A 21,148-nucleotide genomic window follows, 5' to 3' on the forward strand; every position below is an offset into this window, starting at 1 on the left:
GCTCTTGTTGTAGAGTTTATGGATTCACCTCTTATCCGATTTATTCTGTATTGTCTGGGTATTATGTAGAGTACTGGTAAAGGTGTTCTTTAGTATTGATGTAAATTGGCTTGTTAGCACATGGGGAGACAGCAGGGGTTCCTCTTATTAATTCCCCACCACTTTCTTTTAGCCAGAAGACTCTTTGTGGACATTTTGTGATGGCTATTGAATTCAATGGGTGTCTTTTCACTGGACGTACTAATGCACTTTGGGCGTAGGGTTCACGAATGGTTGTTTGTGTCAATGTTGCATTTGATATTCATCCGGATCTGACTATATCGATTGTTTCAGGAAACTTTCCTCTAATGTGTATGGGCAGCTTAGGCCTGTGGTCGGGCTATGTGAGTACACGATTGTGCAGTTACCTCACTATGTTCCTTTTTAACATATGTTCCGTCATTATATTGGCCTCAATCCAAGAGGGAAACCACAAGGGTTTACTGATACTAACTATAGTGTTACATCCAGTCCATGTTTAATGAGTAGTATTTACACGTGTTTATAGCATACAGTCCTGAAAATAGTTAGGGCTTGGGTTTAGTAGTGGATCTTGTAGGAATATGCTTCAGTCTGGTGCAATGTATCGCATGCCAGTAGACTGTTGGTCGGTATGATATAGCTGTGCATTACATTGCATGTGAGATATGTGTAACACAAGAACTGACATTCTCTAGCTGTAATAACAACACATTGCATGGTCCAGCTGTCTCAATGTGACAAGTCCAAGACTGGAGATATTTTATCGATGAACATATCGATGAGCATAATATTATTTTTGCCCCTTCCCCTAACAATTCAATGATACTGAGGACTGAAACAGGGAACAAAATAAGTTTGAGTATAAGCCACAGCTCCCCCCAGCCCTTCCCATTTGGCCCTGGTCCATTTCTACCCATGTCCATTTGCATCTCCACACTTTATAATGCCCTTTCAGTGGCCCTGACACCGTAACATACCCCCTTGTGGCCCTAAATCCACCCCCACAGATCAGCTGGTTAAAGAGGTTGCTTTGGTTTCTTCACTGAATACCAAGCACTGTGCTGTGCATGGCATAGGGCAGGGGTCAGCAACCTTCGGCACTCTAACTGCTGTGAAACTACAACAACCAACATGCTCCATTCACTTTCATAGGAGTTCCAAGTATGCATGCTGGGAGTTGTAGTTTTACAACAGCTGGAGTGCCGAAGGTTGCCTATGTTTGGCGTAGGGGATGTGCTTGGTGTTGCAGTCTACTTTAATGGGACTGAGCTGCTGTTATACCATGTGACTGATGAATGTGACGACATTGGCACAGGAAAGAGCCCTTTCCCTTTTCAAACAGCTGAGCAGCAGGGTTCCCAGGTGTTGAACCCCCTCCGATCACATATTGATGACCTGTCCTAAAGATAGGTCGTCATCATGCAAGTCTTGGAAATCCCTTTTACTTTTTGCATAAAATAACAATTATAGTGGTTGTTTTTTTTTTTGTTGTTTTTTTTTTTTGGGGGGGGGGGGATGTTTCCTGAGAATTTTGTTATGCTACTCCTCGTTTTATACCCCCTGGAAGAAATGCAAAAAAAAATTGAAAAGTTGATATTACGACTCTACTTCACGATGAGGGGTATCTCTATATAATCGGACAATGGCATTTTGTACCTTTCCTACCATTGGGTCACCTTGACAATGAAGACAGTCGTATCTACAGAACACTTCCCTAATGTCTTAGCTGAGGTCTTGTGTGGTCTCAATGAGTGGAACAATTTGTTACCATCTTTTTGCCAAGGCTCACAATATAAGAATACTAGAGGCCAGTTTACATCATGTATTAATACAGTGCTGGCCACACATCCCTATCACATTACAGAGGCTCAGCCATTTAATCCATATTATTATAGCCTAACTCCAGATGATTATTTTGGCACAGCGGGATTTATAAATTGTATCATATTTCTTACATGGTTGACCGCCTGCAGAGAACTTGCTACGATATTCAATGTACCTCACCATTAGGGGTGCACTAGTATAAGAACATACAAGTCTTATTATGTTTCTCATCAATAAGAAATTCACTTACCGTAGTTCCATCCAACCATTTACTATAATGTACAAATCAAGCTGACCAAAACCAATCAATAATAAAGATACTTGACTATACAGTACTGCGCAAAAGTTTTAGGTAGAATTGAACAATTGCTGCAAAGAATGTTTTAAAAATAGAAAAGTCAAGTAACAAAATGCAAAGTGAATGAACAGAAGAAAAATCCAAATCCCATCAATTTTTGGTGTAACCACAGCAAATGGCATTGTAGGAACTCATCGGGGAGGTTGTTCCTGCCATCTTGGAGAACGAAGCACAGATCTTCTGTGGATGTAGGCTTGCTCCAATCCTTCTCTCTCTTCATTTAATCCCAGACAGACTGAAGGATGATGAGATCAGGATTCTGTGGGCCATATCATCACTTCCAGGACTCCTTCTCCAAAGACTGGTCACAGCAAATATTGATGGGATTTACATTTCTCTTTTTTTTTTTTTTATTCATGTATTTTTACTAATTGACAAAGAATAATCCATTAACACTTCTATTTATGAAATTATTCTTATGCTGCAGCATTTTTTTCACACATGCCTGAAACTTTTGCACAACATTGTAGGCTGTAATGGGATTTACCATCTTGGATATAGCTGGGGGTCCTATCAGGCGAACAGGGAGGCAGAATCCCTGCTGGGCCAGGCAGTTCAGCTGTTATTTATAATCCCTGTAAACGTCCATGGAGAGAGCCACCCGCATGCATGTCCACTTCTCCGGACGATTAATGGTCACCTCACCTGTAAATGACTGGGGGGGAGCCAAATTCCTGTTTTTACGTTGGTTTATAATAACCATCTGGGTATTGTGTACTATCTGTGCAATGACATCTATTTGTATCCAGTCTGAAGCTTCTTATAACATATTCTTTGGGAGTTGCTCACAATACCATTCCTAGACCTGTATATGATGAAGCAATCTTGGTGGCAGAATGTAGGAACTGGACAATACGTCTTTATATGATATTATGTTGCAGGTCTCCATTACATTATATAAAGTGATCCAGATTGTATTGTAACTTTAAATGGCTTCTCCTGTGAACATAACCACAGTAGTCATTGTAGACAATTCAAAGTTAAAACATTTTTTCAGGGTTTTGCAGATTTTTTTTTTCTCATCTTTTAGTGGTGATTTTTTATCTTATTTTTTTGCTTGACCTTTTGCCAATGCATATGACCATGAACGCAGGAACTGTTTATATTCTCCTTATTGTGGCCGGCTTATCTTCTGCATGCATTGTACCTTATCTGATAACCTGACCACTAGGAGGAAATCCTGGCTGGGTTTCTGACCATAGAATGTTCCTCCATTCATGGTCCTACCCATTGGCAACTGATCACCATGAAGATGGCTAGAGAAAATCTTTTAAAAAATAGTTCTAATTTCAAAACTTTAAATTGTTTTCCCATTTTACTGTGAAAAACAAAAAACTTGAGTCTTCAGTAGTTGATACCTTTTTTAATGGCTAACTAATAATGATGACAGATTACAACGTTTCGAAGCTCTTGGCTTCTTCTTCAGGTATATCTAAAACAATTTCTGAAGGCTGCATATTTATGTACATCAGGACACTCAGGAATAGAATTCTAGGAGGAAGGGGGAAGAAGGTTATTGGTACATACAAATAAACTTCGAAACGTTGTAATCGGTCATCATTATTAGTTAGCCATTAAAAAAAGATATCAACTACTACTACATGGGATCCTCCTTTTATGTTTTCCCACCGATTTGTATATGGTTGTACTTGTGCATTTTATATTCTGTATCCGTCTTCTGTTTCTGCTGTATACCTCCTCTTTTTGCTATACATGTGTAATGTGTTCCATAAGCTCTCCCCACCCCCACATACAGTGCCTCAACCACAGTCCCTGTGAGCCATTTGGTGTGGTTTGCCTTGTGTCCTGGGTTAGGGAGGAACCTCCAAACCTCTCTGGGGTGGTAAATCCACAGGAGGCCGCTTCTCTGCTCTTTCCATTCTCATTTGGCATCTTTCATGTGAGTGCGGCTCAGGGATAGCCCAGGAGCTGCTGCGGCTGGAATTCCTTAGGATACATTAGCTGTGAGCATGTGTTTCAGATGAAGTTACTACACTTTGGAGACGGGCCACTTCCATGCGGCTCCCGCTGTTTTCTTTTTTTTTTTTTTTTTTTTTATAATACACTTTCTGAATGGCTCTGGTTGAAAAGTTTAAACAAACTGCATTAAAACTGGCCATTCCCACATGTAATAAACCTGAGGCTGGCGGATGGCTCCTTGCTGTTCTGTGCCAGGCTAAGTGGTAATGCCACTTCCCTTTTGAGATTTATAAACTCTCTGTATTACTGTTTAACCCTTTCCTTGAATTGATATTCCCGTATTCTCACACACTGAATTCCAGCTGGGATACATCCTAAATAAATGTCTTTCTGCTGAGCGGCATTAGACACGAATGTTCCAACCACATGTATTTATATTCGTTATTTTATAGGCTAAGACATATTAATAAGGTTGTCGGCGTTTATGTAAGCTAGATAAATCATTGTGTAAATACAATAAATACAGGTTATAAATATTTTTATTGGCCAAAAACCCTGGAAACACTTGCCGCCCCGATACAAGACAGCTGAGAGTATGTAACAGTGTATCCAATAAGTCAAAAAGCTTGGATTTTCAGACTGATGGCTATTATATATTGATACACTAGTAGAATACCCGCGGCTTCGCTCGTGGAAAATATGTTATATTGTTGGTTATGATCTAGTAAAATTATCAGTGTCACACTGAAATTGACATTTTCAGAGCTACAATAAATCATTTTTCCACTTTAAATTTTTATTATTTTGGCATTTTACTAATTTGTCGTGACATTGATGTGAACAACTTTTTTTTTTTTTAATTTCCAAATTTTTATTGATTTTATATATTCAATACATATTATGTAGTATGAAGTATTACAATTATACTTTAACTGTTTTTTTTTTAATAAAATTTTTTAAATTTATGTCTCTTAGACACAGAGGCCCGTGAAAAATACTATAGTGTACAAGCAGCCACTAAAAAAAAATACTTTTTTTTTTTTTTTTTTTTTTTGCTGACTCGAGTATAAGCCGAGGGGGGCTTTTTCAGCACAACAACTGTGCTGAAAGATTCGGCTTATACTCGAGTATATACGGTAATCATACACATTAGGGGGAGAGTGTGTGCCTACATAGGCGTACGGAGACTTAAAAGTCATTCCTGCTCCGCTAGGGATCTATTCTCCAGGATGTAATTAGGAGAACAGTGCCTCTGTATGCTGCCCTCTAGGGAAATCAGTATCCCTGCACTATGCTGAGGAGGTCCAAAAGACCGAAACAGCGCTGTCCATAGCTGGGAATCTGTTCCTTTTGGAATAGAAATACTAATTTGTCAATAAAACTCCGCATCATGTCAGTAGGCTTTTTAACTGAGTCATGTATGTTGTTTAGGGGGCTGTCCCTAGAGGGCAGCATACAGAGGCACTGTTATCATGACTGACTGTCACACACACTCTTATACTTACCCATGAAGAGCCGCCGGTGTCCACCTCCTTTTGACTGCGGGTGCTCATGATTCACAAATCGCGCCTACGTCGGGGCAGAGGTCAAACTCTGCAGTCAGTGTAGGTCACAGTCGCGTGATCTGCGGCCTACACTGACAACTTTCAGCTGTATGTGCATTTGCACATACAACTAAAGGCAGTGATTGTTCACCAACGGGAAATCCTGTACCGGATTCCCTGTTAGTGAGCGATCTGGGCGACCAAACGCGCGCCAGCATAGAGGACTCTGTGTGCCCTCTCTGGCACGCGAGCCATAGGTTCGCCATCACTGACATAGTGCAACCCTTCTCGCCTCCCTACAGTATAATCTAGAAGTAGTTCACGGACAAAAGAGTAAAAATTGGTTTCCAGTTACACAACTATCTATTGTAGTGCTTCAGTGATAAAAGCTCCTGTACAGTAAGCAATAATGACAATCTTATTATGAGGCAGTTTTCACCTGACCAATATTACTGCTTAGTAAGGCTGCTTGCACACTACAGTAACACAACAGCCAAGCTGTGGATTCTACAGCTTCATAGACTTCTATGGAGCCTGCAAATTTCACAGCTTTGCGCACAAATAAGGCTATGGAACCTCCAAATCCATGGCCTGGAGGCCCGTGAAAAATACTGTAGTGTGCAAGCAGCTACTAAGGATCCCAGACATGTTTTGTCAGTGCATGCGTGTATATGTGTGTGGGCATGCGCGCGCATGTCATCCATGTGTATGTATGCTTGTGTGCATGCATGTGTGTGGTCCATGTATATGTATGCGTGTGTGTGTGCATGCATGTGATCCATGTGTATGTATGCGTGAAAGTCACAGATGTGATGTACATCTTGAATGAAGCTACGAGACTTGTGAACATAGCAGAGTCCTATACTATCCACATGAAAGCTTATGGCATGTGCTCTACAGCTGACTGTAAAATATTTTCACTATCCATCAGAGAGCTATTGTCAATTTTGGATGCAATGATGGGTTAATGGTCTTATCTTCTATTGTAATGTGCGATGTAAATTAGGTGTTTGATGTGAAAAAAATCCCTTAGTGTGGAAACTGCACTATTTACTCTCTCTTTAAGATAAAATAGGGATATGGAAAATTCTTTAAAATATCAAATATATCTAAAATATCTATCTATCTATCTATCTCTCGAGAGATAGATAGATAGATAGATAGATAGATAGATAGATAGATAGATAGATAGATATGGGGGTTTGTGGGTTTGGATGTTTGCTCCTCAATCACACCCGAACGGCTGAATGGATTTCATAGAAATTTCACACACACCTAGATATTGATCAGGAAAGAAAAATGGGCTACTTTAAAAGTGTCTCACTCACCCCAAAACGCCACCGCGACCCTCAAAAGTTGTCTCCTGCTCCGCTGTCGGCCCGGGCATGACGTCAGCGCAGGTAATTACATGCCTCTCCTATTGGTGCATGGCGGTGTGTGGGCGGGTTAGGGAGCCAGCACAGCAGCCTATAGGTTGGCGCCAAATTGTGGGTGTGGCCAGCGCGCAGGGACCCTTTGCTCAACATGGCGGCTGCCCACATGGTTCCGAACGCCGCTGACATGCCGGCCGGCCACACATTGCCTCAGGCCGGCGTAGCATGCAGCAGCGCACCCGGCCCGAACAAGCCCAGCCGCATGTACCCGCGAACTGTGCGGCTGGGAACACACATGGCATGGGAAGGACTATCCGGAGGAAACTTACAAAAACACAGGGAGAACATATAAACTGCATACAGATGTTTGTCTGGATTTGAATCCAGGACCCCAGCACTGCAAGACAGCAATACAAACCACTCAGCCACCATGCTGCCCATTGGATAGAGGGTAACTTGTTGACCACATAAGGCGATGGAAAATTTCTGTCTCTGAGATTTGACACTGCAGTGATATTGGTGCTAATATTAATGGCACCGATATCTCTGGCACTGGGCGCATACCTGAAAAGCTGACAGTATGCTGAATTCAGTGCACTGTCCGCTTTCTAGCGGTATATAGTGCCACCTATAACAGAGGACATGTAAGTTCCTCTTTAGGCCAGGGCCACACATGACGTAACTGCTGCAGTAAAAAAAAATCAAAAAAATCAGCATTTTAGTGTCTCTATGTAGTGGATGAGATTCTAATGGTAAAATACGTCCAGCAGAGATGCTGTGATTTTGCGAAATCGCAGCATGTCAATTATACAGTACTTATAGGTATAAGAAACCTGTGAAAGGCACTGTGGGAAAAACTGCAATGCATTGCTGCCACGGTTATTCCCACATTTTTGCTTCAGGGCGCTATGTGGGGCTTTAGACTTAAGTATTTAAGATGTGTCTAAATTTATTGTCCCAAAATAGGATGTCAGAAGTAAGAATGGCCCATATTTCAGACTGATAGCCAGTGGCGTAACTAGGAATGGCGGGGCCCCGTGGCAAACTTTTGACATGCCCGACACCGACGACCTCGAACGACCCCCTCCTCCGTATTCCTGCGCGCTCTATTATGTCCCTTAGTGGCCCCTGCACACAGTATTATGTCCCTTAGTGGCCCCTGCACACAGTATTATGTCCCATAGTGGCCCCTGCACACAGTATTATGTCCCATAGTGGCCCCTGCACACAGTATTATGTCCCATAGTGGCCCCTGTACACAGTATTATATCCCTTAGTGGCCCCTGCACACAGTACTATGCCCCATAGTGGCCCCTGCACACAGTATTATGTCCCACTGTGGACACCCATAAACAATTATTATACTCTGGGGTCTTTTCAGACCCCAGAGTATAATAATCGGAGACCCGGGGGAATAAAAACATAAAAAACTACTGTTTCTTACCTGTCCCCCGGCTCCTACGTTGTCGGCCTCTGCTGCCGTCCTTCTTCAATGAGGTCGGACGTCACATGACCCGGGACGCAGGCCGGGTTCATGTGATGTCAGAGACATCAGACAACTAGAAAGGAGGCCTGGCAGGATCGTGGAGAGGTAAGTAACAGTGTTTCTTATGTTTCTTACCTCTCCCGGGCCTCCGTTCATTATACTCGGGGGGTCTGCAAAGACCCCCGAGTATAATGATAGTGTTTGTGGGGCCCGTGGTGTCACTTACTGATAGCATATCTCCTTGATCATGGATGGCAGTATAGGACTATGCAATATTTTTCAGAAGCTCCAAAGGGCGACACTTCTGATCCTAATCCAGAGAATTGTCCTTTTGTGTGGGAATATGAGGTGTCCATGTGATGTCATGATGAAAGCACTACGGCACTATTGCACTTCATTGTAGTTGAGAATGGCTTTTTTCACACGCAAGTGTTGTTTGAGAAGAGGACTAGAAGCCATTGGCAGTTTACTCCCAACAATTACTGGGACAAGGAGATGCGTGGCACTACAAAGAGCTTTGTCTCAGAGAATACAACCTGACTTTGTGTATTGTTGCTTTCATGTTGTTGGCTCGTACACATCCCGTTTGTCATGTCTGGCGTTTGCAGAGCAGTAAATGGGACACCTGACTGGCTTGAAAGCCTGAAACCGGTCTGACACATGAGAGAGACAGATATTTAAGCGAACATCTTCTCGGATTCCCCTGTAAGCTAACATGGATGTTCCGAGTATACACAATGGTTTCAGTAGAGAGTAGTCAATAAGATGTTGCCATCAGCTCTTGCTTATCAACACAAATCATTGGACATGCTGAAATACATCATGGCGGTGGCTCAATATCTGAATCTGCTCAGAAACTTTTCAGGTTGCCTGTATGTTATCTACTATACATGCCCATAATGCACAGCTTGTATCTCGTTTCAAGAAGGAAGTTTTGGGCATTCGTGACTGGTTACTTGCAAACGTCTTTAGGTCAGTAGTATGCTAAACGTACATACCCTGGGGTAAAAGGTCACCAGATCCTAGCACAAAGTGGCAGCACCTGGTAAACACATTGACACCCCTGTCATGTTGATGCATTGTCTTGCTATAATTTGTAAAAACATTAGCAAAAGGTTGACTGGTTGAGGTTGATCAGCATCAGAAGGTAAACATATCCTGGAAATCCCACCAAGCAGGGGGTCTGCTCATTGGTTGTCACCATTCATGATGAGTCCACATTCTCCCACGTCTAACATGAAGCTTCTATCCTTCATAAAGCAGTCGTTGTTTGCACGTATCAGAACCAATTATGGACGTCCTTCCTTCTCAAAGCAAAAGAAACTGTGCAAGGTTACTTGTAGAAACAGAGGCACCAGATCCTGAATTCAGGAAGGAAAAGGCATAATTTTGGCGGCAGCTGTTTTCTCATTTGGAGAATGTAAAGCATGTGGCCGCCTGGTGCAGGGGCATGCGAGTAACCTTGTTATGATTGCTGGTAGGAGAATGTGAATGAATGCGACCATTGGTGGTTATTTTCTTTTGAAGGAGAGGAAGATCTCCAGATGACTGGCTTCTACATCTTAGTTGGTCTTGTTTGGTAAACACCAGGTACTTGAATACAACCGGTTCATGTGTTGGGCATTCAACATCTCACAGACTGTAGTTTTGTTGTGCAATTAGGCCGATGTTTCCAGGGAAATATTCACAACTTCAAAATGGGCCCTCTCACTTCACAAGCCACATGGAGGCGCTGCCGACCACAACGTTACATATCATTACTGCAAGTAAGCGTGTCTAATAAGCAGGATGGAATTGGCCGCCCTTAGGTCAATAATATACATTCATGTGTAGACTACAAATGAATTACATTCTAGCCTAGGCTTCCTCCTAGCTAACTAGTTCTTAAAGGGAATACATTGGCAGAAAATCATATTTTTTTTATTTTTTTTATTTAATTTTTTAAACCAAGTTTTCACGTTAGACTTTATTAATATAATATTATATATATATATATATATATATATATATATATATATATATATATATGATAAAGAATTTTCCATATCCCTTATATTAAAGAGAGTAAATAGTGATATCAGACACCTAATTTACATCACAGACAGTATTATAATAAAAGATAACACACACACGTCACCTATTCTGTGAGTAAGGAATGAGTTATTATTATAGGAGCGGCCCTTAAAATGTTGTCCTTATAATCCTCTTGCTTACATATTTGCTTAAGTCTGGGTTCACACATTGCAGTAAAGTACCATACAACAGAACTGCGTGTTTTACCACCAATTGCTATGCATCTATTGGCTATGTTGTTTTTTTTGTTTTTTTTTTTACCATAACCGATACACAAGTAAAAATGTGCAGTGTATTACAGTAACATGTGACCCATACTTTTTAAGAAGCCATCTAAAAGGTTAATACCATAAGGATCAGATAACATCACTTAATCTGTGAAACTGCCATATCTGATATCTTGTTAAAATGTAGTAAAATAGTTGTGGAAACCCAGCCAGGGAGTCTAACCCATGTACGTAGAGCCAGCCCTACCTAATATGTCTCCACTGTCACCATAAGTGATCATGTTACGGATTCCTATGTGCACTGAGATCGTTGATGGAAGAGAGAACAAGGTCAGGTCAGGTTAAATGCTATTGTGTTGTCATGAGGCAGAGACGGGCACAACGATACACCACCTGACAAAAACTTCTCCATTTCACTATGAAAATATTCTGCGGCACTTCCAAAGTTCATATTTTTTTTTCCATCAATATGTATCATGGCTAATCCCAAATCCTTGATCAGATCTGCCATGACCTTTTTATTGCTTTTTGCTTTTGTCTAAGGGGCCCAAAGGAAGGCCGGCCTCCGACCCCTCACCTGTTGGTTCTTTTCAGGTTTTCAGGTATTTTCCATCTTTTTTGGTGCTTTTTATGACACTCTTTTAAGCACTTATACATTTTTGAATTTGACTTCATTATTTTATTGGCTTATTCTATTAAAAGATAGGTTTTATTTTATCATTTTTACCAGTGAAAATTTTCAGGGAAGTCTCTAGATACAGGTCTTGTCATCGTGTTTCAGTGATTTGGCCTGACTTACCAGTACACTTTCTCGCTTGGTTCCTTCACAGCTTCACATGCCTGATGAAGGGTTTATAAATCTACATGTGTTGTGAAAGAAACTGTCTCTCTGTAATGCAGATCTCTCTCTTCTTTGAGGCGCTCTCTTCTTCTTCCTCCTCCTCCCTTCTCCTTCACCTTCTATTTCACAGATTAGATGAGTAGTAGGAGGTAGCAAATTATTTAAGAAAATGTCCTATTTGTCATGTACTTACCGTATTTTTCGGACTATAAGATGCACTGGACTATAAGACGTACTTAGGTTTTTGAGGAGGAAAATAGGGGAAAACAATTTGAAGCAAAAAATGGTAAAATATTTAATATATGGGAGTTGTAGTTTTGCAACAGCTGCAAGGCCACATTGACAGGTGACCCTGCAGCTGTACGGGGATGCATAGAGCGTTTTTTTGGGGGGCAAGATGTACTTTTTAGTTATACCATTTTGGGGAATGTCTATTGCTTAGATCACCATTTACCGTATATACTCGAGTATAAGCCGACCCCCCCCTAATTTTACCACAAAAAACTGGGAAAACTTATTGACTCGAGTATAAGCCTAGGGGGGAAATGCAGCAGCTACTGGAAAATTTCAAAAACTAAAATGGCCGAGTTCTTGGGTGCAGTAAGTGCTGGGAAAGGGGAGGGGGTGTTTTGGTTGTCTGTCTGCCCCTTCGCCGAACTTGAGGACTGGATTTTTTACCCCCACTTGGAATTCAGCCTGGCTGAATATAGGGGATCTGCAGTGCTCCTATTAACCCGTTCCCGACGGAATAGAAGCAGTGCGGGTACCCTATATTCAGTAGACCGGGCACTCTTAGACACAAGAATACCTAATGTGTATGTGTTTCACAGTAATTTTCTACTTTGAGGGCAGGTTCACACCAGCGTCCAATCTCCGTTATGCAGGTTTCCGTTTCCTGCCCGAGAAACATTCATGGGTTTGAAAAGTGTCCACCGGTGAGCGTCTTCTGCTCTCTGCAGCGAAACCGTTTTTTTTTACTGGACTTTGTGTCCGGTAAAAAAAAAAAAAAAAAAAAAAAAACGGTTTCGCCATGGGCAGCAGAAGACGCTCACCAGCAGACACTGAATGTCGGTTTCTGTCTTCTGCTTTTTTTTATTTTTTTACTTTTTTTTTTTTTTAGCCCCCCCCTGGGGAACTTGAACCTGCAGTCATTTGATTGCAAGTCCCATAGACGGCAATACAAGTGTATTGCCGTCTATGGGAGGTTCTCTACATTACTATTATGGCTGGTCATAGACCAGCCGTAAAAGTAATATAGCGATGACAGGCCTGGGAGCCTTCATTAGGCTCCCGGCTGTCGTCTGAACAGGTCGGCTCCTGCGAGCTCGCTGTGCAGGAGCCGGCCTGCAACTTTACAGGTATGGGGCCGGTGGGGACCGGCCCCGGGGGCTAATTTTGAACTAGGAGGGGGGAAGGCCATCTCCAGAGGGCACCTCCGCTGTAACGCTTACAGCAGAGATGCCAAAGCTTATGCCTACAATCAGAGATCGGGGAGGCGGAGTCTGACGGCATCAAAAATGCCAAACCGTTTTTCCACCGTTTTGCCTCTGATTTAAATACCGTAATGACCCGAATACAAGCCGAGGAGCACGTTTTCAGCACAAAAACTGTGCTGAAAAACTCGGCTTATACTCGAGTATATACGGTATTTAAATCAGAGGCAAAACGGTGGAAAAACGGTTTGGCATTTTTGATTTTGACGTTCACCGTACAGGAAAACTATTAGTAGACTGGGCATTTTCGGACACAGGAATACCTAATGTGTATGTGTTTGACATATGATTTTCTACTTTTATATGTATTCTAGGGAAAGGAGGTGATTTAGAACTTTGATTTTTCATTCTTTATTATATATTTTTAGCGTCTAACCATCCCCGGCATCCGCCTTTCTATTACAGCGGATGCCGGGTCTGTATTGGCGGCCACATTCGGACTATAAGACGCACCCTTCTTTTCCCCCCAAATTTGGGGGAAAAAAGAGTGCATCTTATAGTCCGAAAAATACCTTCTGTTGTACTGTGGATTTATGAAAAAAATCTAATAAAGTTTACTTATGCTTTACAATACACCTTCCGAGTAGCTCCGAGCCCCCAGTCTAATTTCCCTCCATCTTTGTCTTTCAGGAAATCCAAAATTTATCTTTACTGGTATTTCTACAGAAATCATTTTTGGATTTCCTGCCATTAACTTGACTTGAGCGCCTAAGGACAATAGAATTTTCTTTTGGTATACATAATGAAAAGCATATGGCAGGTTAGGTCCTAGTTCCTTACTATGTTCCTCTCCGTACCAAATGAGATCACGCGCCGTCTGAGCGAAATTGATGTGTTGTAAATGTTGTAGTCAGTCATAACAAAGTCATTGGGCTGCGGCTAACAGGTTCCCCTTTCACCTATCTTAAGTGGCTTTTTCAGGGCATTCCCGTCTCATGGCAGCGATATTATGTTTCAGAGCTGACATAAGTTGACACAGGAGGGAAGGGATCTGAAGTCTGTCTTTCTTTACTCTATACAAAGACATTTCCCTGATTTATACACCTGAAAGTGGTAGCATAGCAACTACTCAGGATAAAAGGCTCTGGGAAAGCTCTCGATAAACAGGCTTTGTGGAAGTTGACAATGGCAGGCTGTAAAACAAAGGTCAAGAGTAATTTAACAGTCTCCTAAGATGTGGCTCCGTCACAATCAGTGCATTAGGAGTTGCAGGACTGCCCTGACCTTGCATACTGTACGGAAAATGCTATTTCGTTTTTTCTTTTTTTTTTTTTTTTTAGGCTGCAACTATATTTTTCCCTAGTTTCCTCTTTTTAGCTTTGTGTTCCTCATTGACTAGATATGCTATAAAAGGCTGACCAATGGGATGAAAGCAAATGCTACAAAAATATCATTGCTAGTCCACTAATAGACGTGACTGTGTCTGGAGACTACAAAAAATAGCATCCCCAGGGGAGGGGGGGGTTCTATGACCAGCCACAATATCAATGTATAGAATCTCCCATAAAATGGTGCAAAAAAAAAAAAAATTAAAAATAGTAAAAGTTCTAAATCACTCCTTTCCCTGGAATACATACAAAAGTAGAAAATGACTGTGAAACACATTATACACATTAGGTATCCCTGTGTCTGAAAGTGCCCGGTCTACTGAATATAGGGGATCTGCAGTGCTCCTCTTCTGTCAGCAAGGGGTTAATAGCAGCTCTGCAGATCCCCTATATTCAGCCAGACTGAATTCCAAGTGGGGGGGGGGGGGAAAAACCCCAGTCCTCAAAGCTCAGGGAAGGGGCAAACAGACAACCAAAACACCTAATCCCCTTTCCCAGCACCCAGCACCTGCTGCACCCAAAAACTCCCACCATTTTTATTTTTGAAATTTTCCAGTAGCTGCTGCATTCCCCCCCCCCCCCCCCCCCGGCTTATACTCGAGTCAGCAAGTTTTCCCAGTTTTTTTGTGGTAAAATTAGGGGCCTCGGCTTATATTCGGGTCGGCTTATACTCGAGTATATACAGAGGTATAGAGGCTGCCAAGAATCAAAATTCCAAAAAGTTATTTCAAAAATATTTCTGTAGAGAATTTTGTTTTATACATTTGCAATTCGCCACCAATTTTGGGTAGAGTTGAAAAGGTATTACGATCTCTGACTAATAAAAATTATATAAACTTTTTAATATTGTATAATTTGATGCATAGTTTGCTGCATATTTACTTTCACAGGAATTGACCAGGTTTATGAATTCGAGGATCTTTACAGCTTCTGAGTAACCATGGCTGTCAGCCATTTTGAAGAAGTTGGCGGCAGAGGTTGGTCCTATTGACCCCACAGCCCTGTTTAGCACTTACATGCTGTCATTTGCAATGTTTTTTGACATGACCATTTTTTAATCCTTACACAGTTTGCCTAATAGCCTCCTATTCTGTTTTCTCTCGTTGCAGGTGATGTATCTCCGGTACAGATGAATCCGGTATCTCAGTCCCAGTTTATTCCCCTGGCAGAAGTATTGTGCTGTGCAATATCTGATATGAACGCAACGCAGAATCTGGTGACACAGGAATCTCTAATGGAGCAGCTGATAAAACATTATCCAGGTGCCGACCATTTGCAGTCTGTATTTAGAATATGTGTAATCTATCCGTGGCAATGTACTTGTGGACATGTCCTACACGTACACTTTTGGTTCAGTGTTGCACATACATACCAGTATTGTGCAGTTTTGTTGGCTTCTTTACATGTAGCTTTAATAATTATTTTATAATTATTTATAATTTTTTAAATGTGTATATATATATATATATATATATATATATATATATAATTATTTAGAGATTATAATCTTTATCTATATTGGCCTGATCCTCCATGACAGTCTTGTTGTTTTTGTAACGTCCCATTAAAGAGCCCATAAAGTCCTGCATAATTTAATCTGCTAGTTACACCCCATGTCATAGTTCAATGTTGCATTCATATGTTGCTGGTTGGTATTAGAAGCAGCTGACAGCAATGAATGCTTGTTGATAGACTGTACATTACTCGTGTAAAGAATGGCAGATGCTGTAGACATTGAACAAGCAGGGCTGCTGAGAGATTTCACTTCGGAAGCCACCAGTACATGTCTAAGAAGGAATTGGGACACCATTGCTTAAGATTTTATGTTGATTGTAGAAGTGTTATCTGCTAAATTATGTTGAATGTTGACATGTAGAATATAATGTTGTATTATTTTATATAGGTATAGCCACACCATCCCAGGAGATTCTGTATTCTACTCTTGGAACGCTCATCAAAGACAGGAAAATCTATCATACTGGAGAAGGCTACTTCATAGTGACTCCTCAGACTTACTTTATCACCAGGAAGCCCATGTCACACAGTAAGTGTGGGGCAGCTCCAGATAATTCTGTCTCTCCACCAGCCGTCACTTACCTTGTCAGCATGGAGAGTTGTGCTGACCTAACAAAAGCTAATGTTTCTTCAGTATCGCACTGCAGGTCCTGCAGCTGCTTCTCTGAGAACTCCTCTCATAATATACTGGGGCAACAGTCCCTCAATGAGGGCAATGGAAAGGAACACAAATCAGTGAAAGACTCCAAGCCGTCTGTGCAAAACCAAGCCACGTCCACATCCCGGGACCATCACACATGTATTAAAACTAAACCTCAACAATCACTAAAAGAAAAAGAGAAGTGCAATAAGAAATTTGGAATCGGTCTCTTTTGGCGCAATGTTGCCAAGAAAGAAAAATCCAAAAAAGAGTTGGTGAGCTTTGCAGCACAATTTCCACCCGAAGAATGGCCCGTCCGGGATGAAGACAATCTAGATAATATCCCTCGCGACATAGAACATGAGATAATTAAACGCATCAACCCTGTTCTAACTGTGGACAACTTGATGAAACATACAATGATGATGCAGAAAGCAGAGGAGCAGAAAAAATATTTTAGTAAAGGAACCTCGACCGACATAATGAAAAATAAAAATGCACACAATCTGCGAGGAAGTAACAAAAAGAAAAACAATAGAATATCTAAATATCACAAAAAAGTGCAGGCTAACAAAGAAAAGAGTAGGAAAGACACAAATGCGCCGAGGTTGACCACAGAAGTAGAAAAGAAGTCCCATAACCAGTTCACCATGGAGGATTTAAGAGTTCCAGAAGTATTCACTCCTGGTAATGTAGATGGTAACCAGCCTGAGGTGATGTACAAAAAGCAAATTTGTAATCCATTTGAGGGCATCTCCTACAGAGAGAGTACTAATGTCGGCGGATGCAAACCTATAAAAGAGGTCAAGAAGTGCAGATCTGTGAAGGACAGAAAAAATCTGCCACGACCAAAGTCTCTAGACTGCTCTGGCTTAAATGTCAAAGCCGGACCTAGACACCTAAAAGCTGAAAGGCCTGAAAATGAATATTGTGAGGAACTGTTCCATGATCAGATAGTGCCGATCAATGAGAAAGATGATCTGCAAGAGTACCCTTCTAGTTACCCTCAATGCAGTACCCTAAGGATAGATGATAAGTTTAAACACATTAAAGAAAATGGCTCGGCACTAGGCTTACCACGTGAAGAAGGAAGTCCTCCTTTTGGTGACAATCAAACAAATGTATTGGTAAAATCAGAACGGAGTTGGGAACATGAAGCAAGTAATCTGTATTCTGCTGTGTCGTATTGTAACAAGATGACCTCCATCAACGAATCATTACAACACGCACAAACAAGTCTTGTTAGAAGTATAAACCCTTCTAAATGTTTTGGTAGATCCAGTGTGGGTGCGGTGGAGAAAAATGAGAATGCGTCCCATGGGAGTTATTCAGCAAGTGAGAGCAGCAGTAAAGACTTACCAAAGTACACGGCATTCTCCAGTTCACACAATGAAGAGCTTGTTGAGGAAGATCAGATGTTTTACAAGAAAGAGGACAATGATGGTGCCTCAAGCTCCTTCTACTTTGAGGGGGACACTGATGAACACATTGGAACTTGTCAGAACATTGAAATGTCCAGGCAAAATCGGGAATTGGATTTGCACAATTTGTATGACCTACATGAGGAAAGTCATGCTGCACAAGAGAACTCTCCGAGTCATTGGGATCCAAGTAGGGCTTTGAAACATCAGTTTTCTTCAGCCAACCTTCACCAAGAAGACTATACATCATCTGTCTTCTCTTCTGAGAGTTCTCAAAGTTATACTAGACCTGCTTTACATGTAAAGGGAAGTTCTTGTCAGCCAATGTCTCAGTATGTCCTTCACCATCAAGTAGATGTGGATACAGCTGAATGTATTCAACCTGAGCTTTGTGAAGGAAGTATATTCGATTACTGCAATTCCAGTGACTGTAACTCTATGGCAGAGACTGTTCAGACGTCCATTAAAGGAAGTGATGAGAAACAGGTGAAGAACTTGGGAGAACAGTCAGGAGAAGGAAGGACATACTATGAGCGCACCTTGAAATTATTCAACACCAAGACCAATCCATTGGAAGTTAACCAAAATGAAAATCATAGCACAACTGGTGACAGTGGGATTGAATCTCCACGGTAAGAAATTTTTTTTTTTTTTTTTTTCATGCATTCAAATGACTGGTAAAACACTGCTTTACAGGCTTTACTGTTTAGTCTGTTCTTCTGATTCTATGATGAAACACAAGAACGGCCTAACCAACGTTGATGGCAATACTTCTACAAAAATAGTTACAATGGGGCAGATTTATTAAGACCTATCTTACAAATCCAAATAAATGGCCTGACTGGCACAGGAACCGAGAAATTTCTGAAGAGGCTGTGGCAATCAAAGCTAGGTAGTAACTCTGCCCAGAACCACACATGTTCACCAAATGTGGTGGATGAGGAACAGATTGGCGATTGAGGATCATGTTTAGTGCAAGAAAAGGCACCAAACTTGTCTCAGTATCATCCCTCTACACAAGGGCGTGATAAATTCCCTCTAGTATACCTCAAGTGGTGCATTTGCACACCACATCACAAGCAACTCTAGGTGCCCTGCAACAATGAATGTAGAGACCAGCCCCACTTTTTATTTAGGAAAGTCTGGGATGCCTCCGTTTAGTAGCATATGGACACGCCAGTGCTGTAGGGACCTCAAACCAAACCAGTGACTGGTTCCCTTTTAATTATCAGGTCTGAGTGTAACAAAAGTGGACCCCATCCCACCACTACTACACATCTATTGGCCTGTACAGCACCACTGAGTCCCTACGTTTTATAGTATTGCTTCCTGGGAAATAAAAACTGTCTCTTGTAGAGACTATGGTTCAGTTATCTATAAAGTTCAATGCCCGTTTGGCTTATTCCATGGTTAGAATTACGGTACACCTGGTGGGCTAGGGGGCAGTACTTGTGGGTGGGCTGGAGTGTGAGGTCTTCATGTTCTGAATTAATATTATCTTATATTGTTGTTTTTTTTTCCCTCGCAGAACTCGGATAAGTCTGGCATCTAATAATTCTGTGATTTTTGAGAAACTAAAGAAAAGGACATTTCTGCAGAACCTAGAAGTCAGTGTTGGGAACAAGAATGAAGGACTTCTTGCATCCAGCTCTATAATGCAGCTGACCCCTGCTATGAATGTATAGCCTACCGTATATACCCAAGACGAGACTTCAATGTAGCTAAATACCAAACTATTCCTATTGTACATTTTTACCTCCTGACCAATGACTGAAATGTGTTTGAGGAAATGACTATGATTTTTTGCCTTTTTTTTTTTTTACCCCAAAACTTAAGTGCCTTAAGTAAAAACCTCTGTCTAGGTTCCATGAATGTAGAATATTACTACCTAACTGTTATGCCTTCTCATTCTCTTGCGGCTGTCTGCTTGGGAGGTTATGGCTCCATAGAAAACTGGTTTCCTTTGCTTTTATACATAGTTCCCATTTGTATCATGGTTTTTGTTCTGTACCATGACTCAGTTATGACGATGGCCAGTGGACTCTGTGGCTTAAGAGGGGGTCCTTCAGACTTTGGTGACGTGATCATAGTTTAGCAATAAGGCCTATGGCTTTACTTTTTAATCCACAATTGAAGACATATATTTCATTGGGGCCCATGCACACAGCTATAGTTTTTATGGTTCTGTGTCCAAGCCGTATCGAAGAGCCACAAACTATGGAGCAAGTCCTATACCTGGCCGTAATTCTGGCTGTCAATTCAATTTCAATGGATGGGTCGGTGAAAGCCACGGATGATCCACTGATATCAATTTGTGTGTCGTCTGTGCCATTTTTAGTGACCTGTGCACTGCACATAGTTGTGTGCATGTAGCCTAAATGCTTCTGACGGAGCCTCAACGCAGATGTTAACAAGACATAAAGGATATGAAGGGTACCCACCTACAACCTGCACCCCATAAGTCAGTGGACACCTCTGTCACACAATCTTTCAGCCTTTTGTGCCTGCTATGGGCACAAGACACTAACTGGTATGTGATACAAATGCCACATTACAGCTGTCTAAATGGGGATGTTTCTTCACTGTTGTCAATGGGGCCAGCAATAAACCATTTTTCCAAAGTGCTGTTATGGTGTTTGGGCCAGGAAACGCTGTCCATTTTTTGTCTGCATTATAGTGTAGCTCTGCTGAACTGAACTCACTGCATCATAAATCCTACAGTGCTGTGAGTACAGTTAAGCTACAGCCTGAACATGGCCGGCCATCTGTCAGCCTTTTCAATATGATCAGCTAAAAATATGCAATGACTAGAATCCAAATAATACATGCCACTGCCATGTGCTAAAAATGTTATTAGAAAGTGGCTGTATATGAAAATAAATGAAATATTTGTTATATTCATATGCATGCCTCCAAAGACAAATGACTTTAAAATTCTATTTATATTTCTGAAATGTGATGTAATTTCTGCAGTTTCAGGCGTGAACTTCATGTAAATTGTATGTAAATAACCTGTAAAATATAATTTGTTATACTGGATTTATCTCTATTGTTACTGTAGTAACAGTGGTAAAGATTACAGTG

The 21,148-nt window shown here is 41.3% G+C and overlaps 1 protein-coding gene across 1 annotated transcript in view; it reads left to right on the forward strand.

The window, feature by feature from the left end:
- STOX1 (storkhead box 1) overlaps positions 1-19,780 on the forward strand; it is a 38,116-nt gene extending 18,336 nt beyond the window's left edge. Inside the window, exons 2-4 of the mRNA XM_075258579.1 lie at positions 15,598-15,750; positions 16,392-18,696; positions 19,593-19,780. Coding sequence (XP_075114680.1) covers positions 15,598-15,750; positions 16,392-18,696; positions 19,593-19,749 — 2,615 coding nt within the window. The 3' untranslated portion in view covers positions 19,750-19,780. The remainder of the gene's footprint in view (positions 1-15,597; positions 15,751-16,391; positions 18,697-19,592) is intronic.
- The last annotated feature ends 1,368 nt before the right edge of the window (positions 19,781-21,148 follow it).

The sequence above is a fragment of the Leptodactylus fuscus genome, chromosome 10, assembly GCF_031893055.1.
Source record: "Leptodactylus fuscus isolate aLepFus1 chromosome 10, aLepFus1.hap2, whole genome shotgun sequence".
NCBI classification, from domain to species: Eukaryota; Metazoa; Chordata; class Amphibia; order Anura; family Leptodactylidae; genus Leptodactylus; species Leptodactylus fuscus.